Here is a 22,571-nt window from a genome sequence, read left to right as displayed (position 1 = left end):
GGATGAATAATCAGCTGCCATGTGACAATCATAAAAAATTCGCAAGGGTAAATTTACGCGGACTGCAACATCCAATACTCTAGACTGCAATATCCAATACTTTAAATTGCAAGGTGATGCGACCTGCAATATCCAACGCTAGACTGCAATCTATAGATTGTTGTAGATTGATATCTAGCGTTTATACTATGACAGTCTAGCATATATAATTTGATTATTTATTTCCGAGTGATCAAAATTAATCAAATCAAACTACGATACCTAACTAAATTAACCTATATATACCCTCTTTCTTTCTATATATATTTATCAGTGATCGACCACCAATTCCAAGACTTAGATAATATTACTTCATTATTTGCAATGGAAATTCAGTTTCTTGAAAACAAAAGCATTCTTCTCACTGGCGCCGCTGGCTTTCTTGCAAAGGGTAATGTAGTACTTGTATAATTTACACACACACTCACAATAAAAAGATTATATATTAGCAACACTTAAGACGTGTGTTTGTGAATCTATCTCTATATATACATGTAGTTGTGATTGAGAAGATAATTAGGGTTCAACCAAATGTGAAGAAGCTATATCTTCTCTTGAGGGCCGAAGATTCCTCCTCGGCTTTACATCGTTTTAATACCGAGGTTTGTTAACATACTAGCATGCAAGATTTAATACTATGGTTTGATTTTTTATGTCTGGTTAGTCAGTAAATATTTTGATTTTGATAGTGCATGTAGCTTCATTAATTTTATTTTTTTTGTGATGTTTATATTTTGAGCTATTTCTCGCTATCTTTTTTGTCTTGAGAGTCGCGCAAAAAAATAGTATTGATTCTTTAATATGCATGTCAATAATGAATTACTATCTTATTTTCCTTAAAACTAATTAAATGAAAGATCATTCATAATAATCTACATGATTTAATCATATAGTATAATTTGACAGGTGATGGAGAAGGAGTTGTTTAAGGTAGTGAGGGAGAAGTATGGTGCAAAATTGAATTCATTTATGGAGGAAAAGGTGTGTGTGTTATCCGGCGATATCACTTGTGATTGGTTGGGATTAAAAACCTCTATTTTGGAAGAGCTCTTTGAAAAGTTGGATTTTGTCATCAACTTAGCCGCAACTACTGATTTTGATGAAAGGTATGTAACATGTATGTGCACATGTCAATTTCCTCGCCATCTTCATACAATGGCGAATTCAGATAAGGTCAGGGTCCACTAATTCCACTGCCGATCCATGAGAATAAAATATTACTACTTCAATTTAGTTTTCTGAGCTGCCAACGACCCTATGTGGCAAGTATAGTCAAGGGCAAGGGACAACTTCTTCACTGTGTCCAATCTCATGAGTTTCGTTTTATTCGATCAGCCATATATTAGTAGTACAAAAAATGGCCGATTACAATTTTATGTTATTTCTGATTTTTTTTCTCTTTTTGTGTTTAATTTGAAGATATGATATTGCGTTGCGAGTCAACACAATTGGAGCTGCAAATGTTTTGAGTTTTTCGAAAAAATGCAGAAAATTGAGGATGCTTCTTCACGTATCTACTGGTTAGTTAATGCATATATTAACTTTTTAAATTTTTTTAAAAAATATTGTGAATGACCATTCGCAAATAATTGTCTCCTATACTCCTATTAGATTTTTCCCGCTCGTATGCGAATAACCGTCTTATTTACCTTTTATATTCTCAGTACTAAATATAAAAGTAAGATCCACATTCTATTAATTTTGTCACTCATTAATACGTATTATATTTTTTAAAATTCAAGCCGACTCAAAGTGAGACAATTGATAATTATGTGCGAGTTTTGTTGTGGATAGTATAAATGTAATAAAGTCATGGTCATGTGATTGTAAAATGTGCTATATATATGTCACTATAGATCTATATAGTATAATAACTAATGAAATGTTGATTTTGTAGCATATGTGTGTAGAGAAAATGAGGGTCTTATTCTCGAGACACCAATAAATGAGATAGAAGGAGTGGATATTGAAGAGGAAAATCAAATTATCCAACAAAATCTTCAACAACTACAAGCTCATGCAGCCTCACACAACCATATTACATCAGTTATGAGAGATTTAGGACTCCAAAGGTTTGCTAACAATTTTCACTTAATTACATACTAAAATGACAAGAGCTACATGCAATTTCGAAAATTTCTAGAGTATTTAAGTAATTTTTTGTTATTCATCTTTGTTTTGAGATTAATATCAAGCTAGCTATTATAAAACACTTTTTTGGAGATTCATAAAAATTTATGAAACTTGAATATAGTTTTTATTTTTATTTTCAAATATAATTTGTAGTTGGAAAATTTGTGAAAATTTTTATTAATTGAATTTGATTTATTGTTGTAACAGGGCAAAGAAGTATGGGTGGCCAAATACTTACACTTTCACAAAGGCAATGGGAGAAATGGTGTTGGGACGATTTAAAGAAAACATACCTCTTGTAATAATTCGACCAACCATGGTCACAAGTACCCTAAAACACCCCTTCCCCGGTTGGACTGAAGGGGTTCGGTAATAACTCAAGTGCCCTAAAACACGTGTCGTCTACTATTAAAAATATTTTTTTGGACGTATGCAGTATATTGTTTATGATACATTATTTTGGGTGAATGCATGTAGAACCATTGATTCCTTTATCGTTGGATTTGGGACAGGCAGACTGACTTGCTATCCAGGTGATCCCCAAAGTATACTAGACATGGTAAGGCACCATTATATATATACTACTATAATTAAACAAGACATTCTTACACACATAAACACAAATTTTAATTTAATTTAAATGGATTAATGAAATAATATGCAGATACCAGCAGACATGGTAGTGAATGCTATGATTGCATCAATGTCATCACACGTGGACAAAACGACACGCTTAATTTTCCACGTGGGATCTTCGTCATCGAACCCAGCTCCATATCACCAGGTTCGAGACAACATCGTACGTTTCTTTACAGAGCAACCATGGTTCCGCAAAGATGACACACCTGTCGTTGTCAGAAGGCCCACGCAGTTGCCTACTAGGGTTGCGGCCCGAATATACATGGAACTCCTTTACTTTATTCCCATTCGGGTTCGTGTTGTGCCAATCGTTGTTTCATTTAAAAATTTATTACTACTATAAGCTAAATATTGAATATTTTCAATGCTAATTGAATTGGGTCCATTTCAGATTTTAGGGATTGTAAATGCTGCAAGTTTTCGATATTTTGATCGAATCTATCTCGATCTTTCTAAGAAGGCTAATTTCTTGCTGCGGTTGGTCGATCTATTTAGCCCTTATGTCTTCTTCACTAAAATGTAAGTTATGATGAAGGTATCAAATATGTCCCTATTTTAATAACTTTGTTTTAATAATACAAATAAGTATTTTTCATATATATGCAGATTCGATGATACGAATGCCGAGAAATTGAGAAATGCGGCAAAGGAGACGAGTGGCGATATTGAGAATGAGATATTGAACTTTGATCCGAGAAGTATAAATTGGGATGATTATCTCATGCATACTCACATTCCTGGCCTCGTCAAATATTGTTTCAGACGTTAATTCACAAATTAAATGGAATTATATATGGTGCTTGTATCAAGTTAAGTTAATTGATTGTATAAAATTTAATAGTTCCAAATAAAATGAATTATATACGGTGGTACTATTAATTTCAAATATATGAAAACGTTGATTTATATCTGTGTTGTATGGATGATAGTAATGGTTTTTTTTTTTTGGAAATGTATCATACTATTAAATACCGTTGAAGCAATTAAAATGCCACTGGCCACATACATATTTTTTCTTTAATCGTAGTTATTAGTCCACATAGACATCAACTATAGTTTATATTTTCACTTATATATTATGATAAGGATAGTATGATAAAATGCAAATTTATATATCATACAAACTTCAAACTCCTCGATACAGCTTTAATACAATATCAACAAAGTGTAAAATTTCAAGATTTTGATGTCAACACAATATCAACACAACATCAATCCTTGACTACCGTTGAAACTCTGTTGACATTTTCCTATTGATATTTTTTGTGATATGTTGACATTTTGCAATGTCATAGTATGGAGTTATATAGTTTGCATTTGATCACATTCCTTATAAACCAATTATTATATTCCTAAACTCACTTATAATTTATCTTTATGTGAATATTTTTTTTAAAATTATGACAGGTTTAATAACACAGTAATACCAAGAAACAGATTTATATATAGACTTTTCTATTTGTTTGATATTACAGAAATGCTTAACTTGAACCTCAGTCAAATACAAAGGCCCGCCTCGACCCGGCCAAAAATACATTGTTGTGGTCATTTTATGTATCCCACCTCCCCACTCTCACAGACACCCCTCTTCCCAGATTTTACCCCTTTTTTGTATTTGACCGATTTTTCTCTTCGAATTATGTTCAAATGGTTTGAGTGATGTTTTTTCTTTGATTCTCTAAGGCAACTATTTTTATTCTTCATTTTCTTGGTGATGAAAAATACCACATATATATGATTACGTTGTTTAATCTTTTTTATTTTGTCCATTCAAATGGCAAATCATCTGAGCATATTAGACCCATCATTTGGAAAGCTATATTTAGCCCAATAACAAATGGGCTTTCTACCATTCGGATTGTACACTCTATCCGGCCCATACTTTGTAGCCCTATTTGTAATTACCTATATTCTAATTTCAGGTTGTCAAATTGGTACACCGTACCCGGTATTTATGTTCATGCCATATGATAGTGTCTTTATATAGAATGTAGTTTATTTAATTTAATCATTTTATTAAATTTGTAGTACTGTTCGAAATATCTTGTTATATAGTACTTCCTCCGTCCCATAAAAGATATCACACTTTCCTTTTTAGTTTGTCCCGTAAAAGATGTCACATTTCCTCTTTTAGAAAAAGTTCATTCTCACGTCAATTATAAAATTATATTTTCTCTCACCACTTAACACACAAAATAACATCTCCTAAAATCTCGTGTCATTTCCCAAGTGTGACATCTTCTCTGAGACGGAGGGAGTATAATAGTAGTATACTAGTTTCATATTAAGTCGTGCAGATTTTATTAAAATAAGAAGAAGAACTATATAAATTTCACACGTGCTATGATAGATTTTGGTATGCTGTATTAGGTCATATCCAAGTATTTACACAAACTCAAATTAATTTTTGATAAGTGTGTGTCACACCAAAAAATAATTTTACTTCAATCATTTCCTCCAAACTCAAACCCAAAATAATATTCCATATTTATATATTTTTTCAATTATATCTACATACTTATTTAAATTACATATTAGTCTCACAATATTTTATCAATAATTTGTATAAATTAAATAATTATACATACACTAAACTTACTATAATATAGTCAGCTTGCTAATTTGTTAATTTTTTTTAAAAAAAGACATAATTTATTATAATATGGTCAGCTTGATAATTTATTAATATTATTTGGAAAAAAAATATATAATTTATTATAATATAGTCAACTTGCTAATTCATATTTAATTATTTTCAATAGAAAAAAATATTTGCAAATTCCATGAAAAAATTGTGTGTAAAAAGATTTCCCAGACCCCAGTACAACGTTAACATGTCTCTACTCAATATGTGCAAATTATGCCAGCTGATTCAACTAAGTAGTGCACAAATTATGGCCGGCTGATTCAACTAAGTAGTGCACAAATTATGGCAGGCTGATTAACTACCTCAAAATAATCTCCCTCTGTCTCTGAAGAGTATGTACTATTTTCTTTTTCGTCCGTCCCCAAAGAATATGAATATTTCAATATTAGAAACTCTCTTATCTCTAATGAGGTGAGACTCATTATCCACTAACAATAGGTAAAAACTTTCTTTATCTATATCTCTTTTACTTTACCAATAATGCATTAAAATTCGTGCTGAACCCAAAGTTCATATTCTATGGAGACGAAGGGAGTAGTAAGGACTATTATGCAATATTTTAAAAAAATTGTTGTAGCTACTCAATTTTGGTGTTTACTTTAAATTTGGTGTTGTTTAATTAAAAAATCCAAAAATAAGTTTGGGTATGAAGTATAATTGAAGAACTTTTTTACATAAAAAATGAGATTTGGTGTATGGTCGGAGGTGGTCTTGGTCACGTATTTCGTACTACAAGTTTGTATTGTTCACTTTGATTATTTCAATTTTTTATTCTGTTTTTAAACAATTTTGTATAATAAAATCAAGGCTCGAAGATTCAAACAGTAGAATTATTTTACAAATACTTTTGACATTGAGTTTCTGATAACTGAAAAATAAATTATAAATTTATATATCACTCACGTTAAATATATCATGTACTCATAAAAATTTGAGTAGAGTATTCGTAGTATGAACACCTTAGGCTGGCCCGATCTATCTCAACCGTATGGACCAGTATTATACAATTAATAAACCAAGGTTTGGTGACTCGTATTTTTTAAAAAAATGAAGGAATATGATTAAAAATTTAATGGAAATATGAGTCAGTATCATTTCATATATTAGTTTTCTACCATAAAATATGGACACGATGATTTAATAAAATATGAAACTTTATTGTATTGTAAAAATAAATTCCGTAATTATATTAAACATTCTAAAATAGTAAAAATTGTGGCATTTTTATATTTTCCACACTTACCAGTATAAACAAAATTTACACGTTACTAGAGGAGAGGCTAGGAGTGTCCAATTAAAATCTGATCACTCAATTACTGAAAATTAATGAGAGTTTGAATACATCATTTATAAGAAAACACAAAATTCAAATCTGATTAGGGCACTATATGCCGACCTATCTCAATTTTAAATTTTATAAACTTTTACTAAACTCATCCACAGTCAGCAATTAAAATTAAACCCAACACTCAGTCACAAAATTTCAGCTATAAAACCTACAATTCCACGTTTTCTTACTCAATGTATCCCGCAAGTATGTTTCTGGCGAGCCTAGTCAAGTTCAAAGCATGTTTTTCAACCATAAACGTTCGAGTTTCTTGCTAAACCCTAAACATTTAATTATAAAACAATGGAATATATGCTTAAACACGAACATAAATAAATGTTACTAGTATAAAAAAATTATATAAGATAAAAATATGTTTATTAAATTTGGGTTAGCCCTTGGGTTTTGGATTGCACTAATATCTATACATTTATTTTATCATTCATTAAAGAAGGTACACTAGAATTATTAATAATAAAATGTATTTTTGATTATTTATATCATGAGTAATAAAAATCAAATCAAACCACGATACCTAAATACATTTAAGTTTAATAATAATGCTAAATTAGCAGGGACATGTTGGTTTTGTAGAAACCTCACAATTTTCCATCAAATTCACCTACCCTATTTATTTCTATTTATATATATATCAATGATCGATCATTTCCGAAACATAATTAGATATTACTTTATTCTTGAACTAATTACTATATAGCCTTGTGTTTGCAATGGAGTTTCACTTTCTTGAAAACAAAAGCATCCTTCTCATTGGCGCCTCTGGCTTTCTTGCAAAGGGTAACATACACTATATTTATACACACGAAGATTATATTTACAGTTGAGTCCACATATATAAAGTTCAGCTTACAAACTAACACTTACATGTGTGTGTGTGTGTGAATTTATATATATATATATATATATATATACAGTTGAGTCCACATATATAATGTTCAGCTTACAAACTAACACTTACATGTGTGTGTGTGTGAATTTATATATATATATATATATATATATATATATATATATATAGGGGCGCACTATGGTCCATAAGGCAAATTCTGTCAAAAATCAAAGCAAATCTCAGCCCTTGGATCCTCAGATTAGATGGTTGTGGTCATAATATCCGAGATACATTATTACACTAAAAGCGTTACATTATTAACTAGGCTACATTATTAGACTGCACAATCTACATTATTAGACTACAGCGTGTTACATTATTAGCCGAGCTACATTATTAGACTACACAATCTACATTATTAGGTGACACGTGGCATTAATCTAACGGTTACATTACAGGATCCAATGGCTGAGATTTGCTTTATTTTTTGACAGAATTTCACTTATGGACCTGATCACATCCCTATATATATATATATATATATATATATATATATATATATATATAGGGATGTATTCAGGTCAGAACGCTAAGTATGAGTAAAACTCAAAACACTTGCAGTCCATTGGATCATATGATCTAATGGTTAGATTAATGCCACGTGTCATCTAATAATGTAGAATTTTAGACTAATAATGTAGCGCGGATAATAATGTAGCATTTTAGTTTAATAATGTAGCATTTTAGTTTAAAAATGTACAGTTTTAGTCTTACAATGTACATTTCTAGTCTAATAATGTACCTCGCCTAATAATGTAGATTTTTAGTATCATAATGTAACAAATCACAGCCATCCAATCTAATGATCCAAGGGCTGTGATTTGTGCTGTGTTTTACGCTAAGACGCTGTAAGGACCCTAACACACCCCTATATATATATATATATATATATGTATATATATATATATATATATATATGGGAGATGATCAAAACAAGTATGTGCTTAAATCAAGAAATGCAGCCCAAATCATGACCCTAGGATTAGATGATCTAATGGTCAATAATTAACCAAAAATACGGAAGGTCATAATTAAGCCGTTTTAGGTCATATTATAAAATTCGGGTTTATGTCATGTTAAGATCATTTTAGGTCATGCTTTGTTAGCATGACCTAAAAATAAACTAACTATGACCTAAAAATACCCTACGTATGACTGTGTTCTGCGTTTCTGTATTTAAATCTAGTTTTCATAGATCAAAACCCTATATATATATATATATATGTATGCAGTTGTGATTGAGAAGATAATTAGGGTTCAACCAAAAGTGAGGAAGCTCTATCTTCTTTTGAGGTCCCAAGATTCTTTCTCTGCTTTAGATCGTTTTAATACCGAGGTTTGTTAACGTACTTTCAAGATTTATTATTCATTCATCGACTTTTATGTCTGAGTAGGCGAGACTCAGTCATTATTTTGATTGTAATGGTGGACCTTTTGTACCACACTGAAAAGGTGGTGTGAATGTGCCATAAGAATGACCAAATTGTAGAGATATTAGAGGAATCCTAGTTTTAGAAATCAAAATACATTAATAATAATCATAAGTGACTACGAAACAATAAAACTCACTATTTGGAAATCCTAGGATCTCAAATAAAAATAAAGCGAACTTACCGAAATTGAAATAAAATCCTTAAAACAATAAAATGATGATTTTGCCCGTTTTACAAGCCCGTGCAATTTCAAGCCATTTCGACACGTTTAAGAACTACAGAAAAAAGTTTCAAATCTTTGATGCATGCTGTCAATAATGAATTATCTTTTTTTTTTTCCTTCTAAAATCTTATGATTGAATTATATTGTACACCATAATTTGACAGGTGATGGACAAGGAGTTGTTTGGGAAAAATATGGAGCAAAATTGAATTCATTTATGGAGGAAAAGGTGTGTGTGTTATCCGGCGATATCTCTTGTGATTGGTTGGGATTAAAAACCTCTATTTTGGAAGAGCTCTTTGAAAAGTTGGATTTTATCATCAATTTAGCAGCTACTACTGATTTTGATGAAAGGTATGCATCATGTATGTGTACATATCAATTTCCTCACCACCTCGATACAATGGCGAGAGTCCACCAATTCCACTGTCGACCCATGAGAATAAAAAATTACTACTTCAATTTTGTTTTTTGAGCTGCCACCGACCCTACGGGGCAAGTATAGTCTGGGGCTAGGGACAACTTTTCACTTTGTCCAATCTCATGAATTTCGTTTTATTGGATTTGTCGTTGCTTCTATATAGTATATTATTAGTACAAAAAGTGGCCGATTACTATTTTATGTTATTTTTGATTTTTTTTTTCTTTTGTGTTTAATTTGAAGATATGATATTGCGTTGCGAGTGAACACTATTGGAGCTGCAAATGTTTTGAGTTTTTCGAAAAAATGCAGAAAATTGAGGATGCTTCTTCACGTATGCATATATTAACTTTTTAAATTTTTTTAAAAAATTGTGAATGACCATTAGCAAATAATTGTCGCATATACTCCTTTTACATTTTTCCCGCCCGTCTACGAATAACTGTCTTATTTACCTTTTATATATATTCTCAGTACTAAAGAAAAAAGTAAGATCCACGTTCTATTAATTTTGCCATTCATTTATACGTGTTATATTTCTTAAAATTCAAACCGACTCAAAGTGAGACAATTGATAATTATGCGCGAGTTTTTGCTGTGGATAGTATAAATGTAATAAAGTCATGGTGTGATTGTAAAATGTGCTATATATATGTCACTATAGATCTATATAGTAAGTACTAGTATTAACTAATGAAATGTTGATTTTGTAGCATATGTGTGTAGAGAGAATGAAGGTCTTATTCTCGAGACACCAATAAATGAGATAGAAGGAGTGGATATCGAAGAAGAAAATCAAATTATCCAACAAAATCTTCAACATCTACAAGCTCATGCAGCCTCACACAATCATATTACATCAGTTATGAGAGATTTAGGTCTCCAAAGGTTTGCTAACAATTTTCACTTAATTACATACTAAAATGACAAGAGCTACATGCAATTTCGAAAATTTATAGAGTATTTAAGTATTTTTTTTGTTATTCATCTTTGTTTTGAGATTAATATTAAGCTAGCTATAATAAAACAATTTTTTGGAGATTCATTAAAATTTATGAAACTTGAATTTAGTTTTTATTTTTATTTTCAAATATAATTTGTCGTTGAGTTTGATTTATTGTAACAGGGCAAGGAAGTATGGGTGGCCAAACACTTATACTTTCACAAAGGCAATGGGAGAAATGGTGTTGGGACGATTTAAATAAAACATACCTCTTGTAATAATTCGACCAACCATGATAACAAGCACCCTAAAACACCCCTTCCCCGGTTGGACTGAAGGGGTTCGATAATAACTCAAGTGCCCTAAAATACGTCTCGTTTTCTATTAAAAATATTTTTGGGGATGTATGCAGTATATTATTTATGATACATTATTTTGTGTGAATGCATGTAGAACCGTTGATTCCTTTGTCGTTAGATTTGGGACAGGCAGACTAACTTGCTATCCAGGCGATCCCCAAAGTATAGTAGACTTTGTAAGGCACCATTATATATCTATACTATAATTAAATAAGACATTCTTACACACATAAACAAAAATATTAATTTAATTTAAATGGATTAATGAATTAAATAATATGCAGATACCAGTAGACATGGTAACGAATGCTATGATGGTATCAATGGCATCACACGTGGACAAAACGACTCACTTAATTCTCCACGTGGGATCTTCGTCATCGAACCCAGTGCCATATCACAGGGTTCGAGACAACATCGTACGTTTCTTTACAGAGCAACCATGGCTCCGCAAAGATGGCACGCCTGTCGTTGTCAGAAGGCCCACGCAGTTGCCTACTAAGGTTGCTGCCCGAATATACATGGAACTCCTTTACTTTATTCCCATTCGGGTTTGTGTTCTGTCATTATCGGATCATTGTTTCATTTAAAAATTTATTAATATTGAATATTTTCAATGCTAATTGATTTGGGTCCATTTCAGATTTTAGGGATTGTAAATGCTGCAAGCTTTTGATATTTTGATCGAATCTATCTCGACCTTTCTAAGAAGGCCAATTTCTTGAGGCGGTTGATCGATCTATGTAGCCCTTATCTCTTCTTCAGTAGAATGTAAGTTATGATGAAGGTATCAAATAGTATGTCCCTATTTCAATAACTTTGTTTTTGATAATACAAATAAGTATTTTTCATATATATGCAGATTCGACGATATGAATGCCGAGAAATTGAGAAATGCGGCAAAGGAGATGAGTGGCGATATTGAGAATGAGATATTGAACTTCGATCCGAGAAGTATAAATTGGGATGCTTATCTGCTGCATGCTCACATTCCTGGCCTCGTCAAATATTCTTTAAGACGTTAATCCACAGAATGGTACTAATTAAATGGAATTATGTGAATTATTTTAAATAAAAGAGAAAAGGGTCAAGAAATTGAAAAGACGGTAGTTGAATATTGTTCTCATAATTACTTAGAAATATGATTAATTTATATTTCAGATTGCAGTTTATGTTTTTTCAATTTGGTTTTGTTGGGAGTTTTTTTTACTCTCTTTCTTGATGATGTGCAATTGTCTATTTAAAAACTTGGTTTGAAGATTTAAATAATAGGAGTACAATTATATATTTTCATCAGTACTTTTGCACTTTTGCAGTTGAGTTTGCCGATATTCCTACTATATGTTACTCCAAATCTTCTTTCTATTGTAACGATCTTCCTCATTTAAGAAATACAAACAAGTTAAAATCTTGTAAGTATATTTTACGTGATTTAGTTAAGATTTAGGAGTAATATAATAATTTTGAATAAGATTAATGCTATACGTTTGTGATTTTATTCATTTTTCAAATTAAATGAAAAACATTGGTTTGTAGGTTTGTGTTAAAATGGACCTCTTAAAGTGACACCGTGACACCACATATCCAACAATATTATAAATGCTACACAACAATATTACAAACGCTACACATCAATCTATAGATTGTTGTATAGCGTGTTGGATATTGCTGGCCGAAAAAAAATTGTTGTATACAGTGTTGTATATTGTTGGCCGAGATTTTTACACTTGAGCATTTTTTTTATTGTCACATGACAGCTTATTATACGTCTATGTGTACAAATGATTGGCTAGGAATTGTGATATGATGTTATTTTAAGAGGTGTTGTCATTTTAACGAATCCCTTGATTTGTATTTATAGGTTTTCTTATTGGAAGAAGCATATATATTTGTTCTATCAAGACTTATTGCAAAAAATCATTAATTAAGTTTGGCCAAATTCTTACTTGTCATATAACTTTTCAAAATTTCTAAATTGTTGGGACAACAATAAATTTTTTTTTTTTTTTGGAAAAAGAGGCACACTAAGGTTATTTTTCGTGAAGTGGATGACATGGATGATTGAACGACATAGTATTTTGTGTATAATAGAAATTTGGTTGATGGACCAATTGAAAAATTATGAAATTTTGTATTTTGTCATTCAAAGTTAGAAAGGTTTGGGACAAACTATAAATGACATATTTTTCGTGATTTAATAGGCAATTAACCATTTTGTCAAATTATAACATATTTTTCTTATTAATGTATATTGCCTTTTGGTGAAAATTACTTAATTTATTGTAGTATTTCTTTGTATACAGACATTTTACATACCATTGCGTTATTCAGACCCATAAGGGATTGACTTATATTGGGTCCAATAATAAATGGGATTTTACAAATCGACTTCTACTCTATTCGGCCCATATTATGTCACCCAATTTGTACACATTAATCTTTTGATATTCTAAAAAAAAACATTTTTCCTATATTAAATGTTCAGCTAATTTTCAAATTCAATTTCCAACCATTAGCAAGTAACCTGTCAAAATTCGTAGATGTAAAATAATTTTATATTATTACGATCATAGCAGAATAGTTGATACGTACATGTATTTATATAGTATATTACTCCATAAATATGATATCTAATTCGTTGCCACTTGTTTCTAAATTCAATGGGTAGTTTATTTATGTACATGTATAAATTATAATGAAAATTTCCATGGGAAAATATTGTAGTTCGTGCAATCAATTTTACCTTTGAAATTTGAATTTGAGAGATACCCTATTATTTAAGATTAAATTTGAATTTCTGATGCTTCTTCGAGCATTTATTTTAGCTGTCCAATGGCTCAGAGAAAAACTGACTAACAAATTAAGTAGTCATGGAAAATATCAAATTTTTAGTCCATGCAAATAAATGAATTCTAACACTAGAAAATTAATTTTAAAAAGGTCGTACCAATCACATCACATTTATAAAAGACTCATAATATTAATATTCACAAGCTTTACAGTCTTAATAATAAATTAATGTGTAAACTACCTATCTTATTATTTTTCTTCACATATTATCAAATACCAAATACTATACATTTTAGATTACTTGAAAATTACTCCTATCTCATTTGACATGGCCAAAAACCTTTTTCTTTAGCCTATAATGTTCAAAATTCAAAAAATACCTTAATAACTAGTTGGGTCTTTTTTATTTATTGACACAGGTATGTTATTTAATTTCTGCCTAGAATATTTGAACCAACTACATGCAGCCAACAAGGGACTTAAAACTTTACTAAATTAAAAAAATATAGCCTCAAATTTAATATATTATATTCGAAACGTTATGCAAAAACATCTATAATCACAATAAAAATACTCATGTATAATAGTTATTGTCTTAAATATTTGAATTGGATTTTAGAATATATTGTTCCTATCACCCACCACTGATTCGAAACACGTAAACCGAGACGGACATAATATCATGTACTCCATATACTTATATAGAGTATACCTTAACTTATGTTAAGCCTTCGTAAACTTGGCAAATAAGCTAAGGGCATCCACAATGGGGCGGATTATAGTCTGCCCTAAGTCTCGTCCTATGCACTGTCACATCAGCATTTTATCCTCTATCCCTTCCACCTGCAATGGGACGGACTACATCCACGACGAGGGGCCTATCCAAATTTGGTTAGATTAAGACATGCTACTAAATCACTTAAGTTTATAGACTTAAAAAAATCCCTATAATTATAGGACATGTTAGTTTGATGATAAAAAACCCATGATTGATGCAAATCAAGAAGACATGATTTGCTCTATAACTTCACAATTATAGCAAGCAAAAGAAGCAATTTCTTACCTCACTCGAGTGCTTCTTGGAAGGTATTTATTGAAAAGGTGTTACTCCATGATTAAGGAATTCTTTGCATATTTAAATCAGTCCTAATAAAAATGATTTGAAATCATCTTGAATCTTGATTAACCCCTAAGAAATTGCAATTATCATCACACTAGCTACATTACAAAAATGTTTTGAGCACATTATAATTAAAATTTATATATCCTCTTTGAGAAAATTTATATGAATGGGGAATAAAAGAGAGAAATTTTTAAGCCTCCAATCAATACCTTTAAATAATAGTAAAAGTCAAATTTTGTGCTTTCTTCAAATATAATTTACATTTTGATTTTTAGATAACTAAAAAACCATGAATTTTGGTCCATCCCGCGACTTTAAAAATCAATTGTAAACTCTATAAATTTTTTAAAAAAGATATTTTTGCCATGACTGAAATATTTTGATTCCTATTTATAATATGTTGTTGATTTATATAGTTCACACTTCACATGAATTACAAATTGTTTCGTAGTTAAATATTTGCTAAGTATGTTAGAGAAAAATAATAAAATGTACGAATGGTCTCGTCTCCGTAGATTCGTAGATTTTTAAGAAGTCATCAGACGGAGTACCTAAAATTTTATCCAAATCAGACCCATTGAAAAATTAAGGAAAAAAAATTCACAAAATTCACAACCGAATCACTAAATTACAGGAGAAGCTACAATGTTATCAAAATTCATGTTTTTTTATAGCAATCTGATTTATACTATATTCATCTCCAAGAATGAAGAAAGTAGTCAATAAATAAAAAATCTCATTTATGACAGGAGTATTTCACATTTTGAAGTAAAGGCAAATGATATTAAAGTGAAAAATCGGATATCCGCGTGGTCCGCACGTGATTGGGCGAAGGAGTAGTATGTATTTGTAAAATGTAAATGAAGCGCTGCGCCCCAAATCCAATGCTCCTTTTCCGCCCCAATTAACTCTTAGCCGAATTCAATGGAGCCATGGTCCGACGACTTAGCCGACGACCTCCAAAGCCTCAGCTTCAATTCCACCAGCTCCGGCTCCGACTGGTCCTCCCACTTCCCCCCTCTCTCCCTCACCGATCTCCGCTTCCTCCACCGCCTCGGCTCCGGCGACATCGGCTCCGTCTACCTCGCCCAACTCAAACCTCCGAAACCAACACCGCCGCCGCAGCTATTTGCGGCCAAGGTGATGGACAGGAAGGAGCTGGCCAGCCGCAACAAGGAAGGAAGGGCCAAAACGGAGAAGGAAATCCTTCAAATATTGGATCACCCGTTTCTTCCCAAGCTCCACGCCGCCCTCGACACGCCCAAATGGTCCTGCCTGCTCACCGAGTTCTGCCCCGGCGGCGATCTCCACGTCCTCCGCCAGCGCCAGCCCTGCAAGCGCTTCCCGGAATCCGCCGTCCGGTGCGTACTTTTAATTAATTTTTTTGTCTTAATTTACTTATTACTACTTAGGTCTGTTTTATTAATTGTTATTAGTAGTATTTTAGTAATCCATATAATTGAGGAGCACTAGTGTGTGTCGCTTTGTGAATTAATAATCCTAAATCGGTGATTAATAATAATAATGGTACCTAATTAGTGTCTCCATTTTGTTACTGTATTATGGGATTTGCTAATATTTATGGGATTTCCTAATAGGTGTAGGAAATATTTTGAATGCCAAGTCTGGAAACATGTCATTTATTGTGGTCCATGAATTTTTTATAGAAACATAGAGCATATTTATGATGGGGAAATGGAGGGGGAGTTTTTGAATGTGTTTTGGTTTGTGATGCTGAAATAGAAAGCCGGTGAGAGTGACAGCTCAGCACCAACCCCACGCTTGAATTTTTTTATTAACATTTTTAAAGTACACTAATACTCCTATCAATTAAAACAAATAATCCTGCTTAGTATGGTGTAATATCTAATTACAAGGTGCGGGGCCGACACTGGTCATTATAATTCTCAATTCATCTTGCGATAATTTGAATCTTTCAACTTAGTTGATAGAGAATACCAATTAAGTTGATATTGACACTGCCAATTTGGTCAATGTCTTCGGGTGGGTCCCGGGAAATATAGTACGAGTAACGTATATTGTATATTGTACATTGTGAAAGGTTAAAATTGGAAAACTGGAAGGTTAAAAGTGGACCTACAGTTACAAAACGTGCAATAACACACGTGATCCATGAATAAACTATTTGGTACATATGCTATTTTAATGAGTTTGAATCGATTGATATAGTCAAAAAATTTAATCTTTAGTAAAGTAAATTACAAAGTTCTCAAAGAAACAGATCTTGGAACATGTGTGCCTGAAATTACAAAAGTACCCCTTTGAATTCTTAACTTTAATCTAAGAATTTTCTGTTTTGTCACATGCAATCATATGATCCCTAAAATGAGGACCATAAGAGGGTATGAGATGCTAAGGTTGCAACTTTTTGCTTAATTTGTGGGATTCCAATTTGATTATTATATAGGAGTGTACTAAAATAATTTTGCAAATGCAATATCAAATGAAATTATATTACTATTTGACAATTAGGCCATGTTGTATGATGCTAGTGAAGCTAGAATGATGTGACAATGTGTGCGATTTGGCATCAAATTAATTTTGGTTGTCCTAATTGAGCAATTTGTGTTACAATAATGAATATAAGTTTTTTATTTGATATTATATCGACCAATATTAGGCTATTGATGTGTAGCAATCTATTAATGCCGACTTTGTAGCTATCTTCTTCGATTTTTTCTTCTTGACTTTACAACAAATCTTGCTCCACGACAAGGCATGCATTGCATTATTGCATCAAACATGTTTTTGCTGGTTGATATCCTAATCGCATCATGTGTCTTGATAGCATAATTTAATAGTTTTGATGGTAGCTATAAGTTTCATTGTAATTCGTACATTAGACCTACTTTTTAAAGTTTGAAGAGGACATGTCTTACCAATTAAGTTGTGTTTTATCATTGCATGATTTCATAGGCTTGATGGTAATAGTTCCACTGAAACTTGAACCAATAGATTGAAGCGAAACATCTTACTACCTAAGATTTGATTTATCATCTCATAATTTAATAGGTTTGATGGTAATAAGTTTCATTGTAACACTAAAATGATTCATTCGAAGTTTGTTATTTTCACATGTGAATATTTGACTATTGGGACACTAATAATTGTAGTATAATTGAAGTGTGTTTTCCCTTTCAAGAAGTTTAGGGAAACTTCACTATCTTGGGTGTATAAAGATCCTTCTTTTTGATAGTTGAGAAGAGATACACAACATTAAGAAAGTAACAAAAAGCAAAAAACAAAGGGAAAAATATTGGCACTGAGTTTTGTATATTGTAGGGTATGGGGGCTGAGGCCCCCCTTACTAGTTTTGGTTTGCCTTCGTTGGAGAATTAAGGGGGCCTAGACACTATATAGTTGTACCGACATGAAAACACACTGGTCTCTTTAATTTGTATGATTAATCACATGATAGATTTGAATATATCTCTTCTTTTAATGGTGTAATGATATTACTAACATTTTTAGGTCAACAATTTTTGGTGCATTCATTTTCCAAGGTGTGACAACATTATAAGTTGGACCACTTTTTCTAGGCTATTTTGCCAACTAATCAATAACTGATCATTAGATACGTGTGAGTTGACCTATTAGTAGAGTGGTTATTATCTAAGACCAGAGGTTTCAGATTTGACTTACTGGTAGAGTGGTTATTATCTAAGGCCAGAGGTTTCAGATTTGAGCTCACTGTCTGTGTTTGTGTTTTTATTAGGTTCTATGCGTCTGAGGTTGTGGTTGCGTTGGAATACTTGCACATGATGGGGATCGTGTACCGCGATCTGAAGCCTGAAAACGTGTTGGTCCGATCCGACGGCCATATAATGCTGACGGACTTTGACCTGTCGCTAATGTGCGACGACTCGACCTCGACTCCAGCCCAGGTGATCCCGGCCCAGAGTCAACTTCCGACCACGCACCCGCCCCCACAGGGCGACCACGCGCTCGACCGGCCGGCTTTCGGCTCGACCTCGTGCATCCTCCCGAACTGCATCGTCCCGTCCATGTCGTGCTTCCACAACAAGCGCAGACGGAAAAAAAAGGCCGGGAGCCAGGCGGGCCCGGCCTTCGTGGCCGAGCCGATCGACGTCCGGTCGATGTCGTTCGTCGGGACCCACGAGTACCTGGCCCCGGAGATAGTCTCCGGGGAGGGGCACGGGAGCGCGGTCGACTGGTGGACCCTAGGGATTTTCGTGTTCGAGCTATTCTACGGAGTGACGCCTTTTCGCGGGATGGACCACGAGATAACCCTAGCGAATATCGTGGCGCGGGCGCTCGAGTTCCCTAAGGAGCCGGCCGTGCCGGGCCCGGCCAAGGACTTGATCGCGCAGCTGCTGGCGAAGGATCCGGCGCGGCGGATGGGTTCGACGATGGGCGCGTCGGCGATCAAGCACCATCCGTTTTTCCAAGGAGTGAATTGGGCGTTGCTGAGATGCAATCGCCCACCGTTCGTTCCACCTCCGTTTAGTCGAGATGTTTTGTCGGATGAGAGCTGTCCTGATACACCTGTGGACTATTATTAATTAGTATGTTAGAAAATGTTGAAATATGCAAAAGAGTTTATTAAACTTATATGTAAATAATGTTCAATTTTTTTTATATCTTAGTTTAACTATTGTTGGCAGTTTACTTTATATTAGTGATATATTTAGGGCCGATGTGTGAACTATGGCGTGCGCAGAAAAAAAATGTTTTTAAGAACTTAACTATTTTTATAATTTTCTAGGCATCAGTTTAATACTCCATGGAAAGTGATTTTTATAATTGTCATAAAGTAACAAATACTAGAAGAATATATAGAAAAAAAAATACTCCGAATCATCTATTTTTCTTTATTACTATATTTGTTTTATGTCAATTATACATGTTGCCAGAAAATATTTTTACGGAAGTGAAAAAAAAAGGAAAAAGAAAAATGAGTTGAAATATTTAAATGCCCGTGATACATTTGTTGATGAAAAGATAGATATAGATTTCCATGACAATTTATTAGTTAAATGAAAATTCCGAGATAATCAAAATCATGAATCCCAATAGTTATCTATAAACCTCACATTAGTTCGTCTTCATAACCGATGTCCTTGTCAGTCGATGCATACAAAGAACGCACACCAGTTACTTTCTAATCTGACCCCTCGTTAGTCACTGCTACAATGGTCGCGGCAGATTCTTCTTCGTTGTCCATCATTACAAGTTGTTCCTAAATGTTCTCATTGGTCATAATTGTATTCAGCAGGCCATCACTACGAACCTGCTCTCAGTTGCCCTTCACAACCGATATGGGATGTTAGAGTCCATAACACGCTTTATTTTAGAAAATTTAGCAATGCATACAATATAATTAGTGGGAATGTAAAACTCAAATTTCGGGTAGAAGGAGACAAGAATGTGTAATAATTTAGGTCGACAATGTACTTGAAGTCAATGACAATAACATGGATTGCATGAGGTGCACACAAACTAGCTGTCATGTTTCTTTAAAGAACAATTTCAAGTACACTTGGACTAAAACCTAAAGCATTTTCAATCACAAGATCGTCTTCACCAATTTATTATTGAGACCACACCTTTTGCTGTAATAAATCGTTCTTCATTGCAATAAAGTTTCATGGACTTTCTTAATGTCCTACTTATATGTAATATATAATCATTTTCAGAACAATTGATTATTCAAGTGAATGTGGACTTTGAAAAGTTTATGTTGGTGAGAGGTCTATTCTCTCTTTAGATAGGGGATAAGTGGACTAGTCATCAATACCTTACGTGGTTGGACTAATCGAGTGTTGGATCAATCTTTTATCGAATTGAGTCAATTTGAAGCTTATATATACGGTTAGATTAGTTCTTTTTTTGGTTCAATTATATTGGTTGGCCGGTTAAAATTTCAAGCCAATTGGTTATGGGAGCAGTGACGGTTCGAGGAAACCGAACTCTTGGGTCGAAATTTCCCTCATTGTATACAATACTACAACTGAGATGTCATGTTCTTTGTAATGACCGACTCTACCTGACTACCTCCTCAGTCCAAAAATAAATAATTAGTAGAAATGAGAAGGGTTGAGGTAGAGTTTTTTTGGGGTCGGAAGTGGATCTATCATGAGCTATTAGACCTATTAAAAAAATATTGCAACGATACACATGGGCAGACACAGGGTTGGGCGACCTCGCTCAAACACACCTCCAACTGTCACTGCTTGGGACTAGCCAAGTAGCCCATGAGATGTTCTACTGATCTCTTTGCTTATAATAATGTATTCCCACCGTTCCATAGTAATAGAGTCATTTTGCTATTTTGGTACGCTCCATAGTAATATAGTCATTTCCCTTTTTTAGTAAAATTCAACACATTTTTCTACGCCTACTTTACTCTTTCTTACTTTTTTTCTCTCTTCATCTTTCTACCTTTTTTTTTCTCTCTTCATCTTTCTATCTTTTTCATTTTTCACTTTATTCTCCCTTTACTTAACTCACCCAACACAATTTTTCTTAATCTTCGTGCCGAAAAAAATATCTCCATTACTATAGAACAGAGGAAGTAGGATATTTATTCGTTTCAAATGTCACAAATATTAAAATTGCAACAGAATAAGAGCATCCGCAATGGTCGGCTAGCGACCCGCTAGCCGATTCGTCGCGCTAGCCGATCGGCTAGCCGAACCATTGCAATCGGCGAGGACGAAATCGGCGAGCGGATCGGCGTGGGCTGGCCAATCGCTCGTCGCTGGCCGAAGCGCTGGCGATCGGCTAGTCGCCATTGTGGCGGCCCGATCGGCCAGCGATCGGCCAGCGCTATTTTTTAATTTTTTTTTAATTCTTTTTTTAATTTTTTTTAATTCTTTTTTTTTAATTTTTTTTTTATTCTTTTTTTTAATTTTTGAAAAACTATATAAACGCGATTTTCTCTATCTCTAAATTTCTGTACAAGAGCAACATCTAGCGATGGACAACAACAACTAGCCCAATACAAAATTAAGACCTAAAACAAAAACATGGCATACCGGGGGCCTCTCCGCGCCCCCGGACCCCCATGGCAAGGGGGCGTCGCCCCCCTTGACCCCCTGACTCGCTGACCGGCAGCGAGACCCCCGTTCGGCTAGCGGCAAACTATAACGGATTCAAGGCATACTAACATTTTTTTATGTATTTTTTTAATAAATTAGTGAGGAGTAGAGTGGGGCGGTGGCTCGTGTGTGGAAGCCCGGATTTTTTTTTATTATGCAATTTTTTTTATTTTTAGTTAATGTACTTTTTTTTAAAATAAAATTAATGAATTTTCCCGTATATGTCTCGTAAATTTAATTCGGTAATTTAATCGTGATTTTAATTCCGTAAATGTAGTATATTTTGAATTATTTTTATTACGGCTGCCCTATGGCTGGCCTAAATCTAATGTGGCAGGTGGATTTTTTAGTGTTGCTGACGTGACAGGGGAGAGAATGACTAGCCTATTGCTGGCCTATGTACCATTGTGAATGCTCTAAATTGACGTGTCTTGGCAATTTGAAGAATAATAAAGGATCGAAGTCCAACTTCATATTTGCCACATATTACATACGGAAAATG

General features: G+C 33.3%; 2 protein-coding genes and 1 pseudogene across 4 annotated transcripts; all 3 read left to right on the top strand.

The window, feature by feature from the left end:
• Positions 1-325: 325 nt before the first annotated feature.
• LOC125215831 (fatty acyl-CoA reductase 3-like) lies at positions 326-3,722 on the top strand. 2 transcript variants are annotated; one of them, XM_048117399.2, is made up of 10 exons: positions 326-430; positions 538-641; positions 946-1,145; positions 1,459-1,559; positions 1,937-2,111; positions 2,380-2,541; positions 2,650-2,731; positions 2,837-3,103; positions 3,203-3,330; positions 3,418-3,722. In XM_048117399.2, the coding sequence occupies exons 1-10, from the start codon at positions 364-366 to the stop codon at positions 3,578-3,580; spliced, it is 1,449 nt and encodes a 482-aa protein (XP_047973356.1). In that variant the 5' UTR covers positions 326-363; the 3' UTR covers positions 3,581-3,722. The 2 variants fall into 2 exon arrangements, with proteins under 2 accessions (XP_047973356.1, XP_047973357.1); XM_048117400.2 differs by lacking the exon at positions 538-641 and having other exon boundaries at positions 330-430.
• Positions 3,723-7,497: 3,775 nt separating this feature from the next.
• Positions 7,498-12,241, top strand: LOC125209177 (alcohol-forming fatty acyl-CoA reductase-like; annotated as a pseudogene). The gene is made up of 7 exons (XR_016136587.1): positions 7,498-7,625; positions 9,516-10,106; positions 10,486-10,660; positions 11,169-11,250; positions 11,359-11,625; positions 11,718-11,845; positions 11,937-12,241. The product of XR_016136587.1 is annotated as an alcohol-forming fatty acyl-CoA reductase-like (transcript).
• Positions 12,242-15,807: 3,566 nt separating this feature from the next.
• On the top strand, positions 15,808-19,637 carry LOC125215832 (serine/threonine-protein kinase AGC1-5-like). The gene is made up of 2 exons (XM_048117401.2): positions 15,808-16,348; positions 18,724-19,637. The coding sequence occupies exons 1-2, from the start codon at positions 15,912-15,914 to the stop codon at positions 19,529-19,531; spliced, it is 1,245 nt and encodes a 414-aa protein (XP_047973358.1). The 5' UTR covers positions 15,808-15,911; the 3' UTR covers positions 19,532-19,637.
• The last annotated feature ends 2,934 nt before the right edge of the window (positions 19,638-22,571 follow it).

This window comes from Salvia hispanica, chromosome 3, assembly GCF_029641045.1.
Source record: "Salvia hispanica isolate PSC_SH4W2 chromosome 3, Shi_PSC_v1, whole genome shotgun sequence".
Classification (NCBI taxonomy): Eukaryota; Viridiplantae; Streptophyta; class Magnoliopsida; order Lamiales; family Lamiaceae; genus Salvia; species Salvia hispanica.
This window is presented reverse-complemented; position numbering and strand designations above follow the sequence as displayed.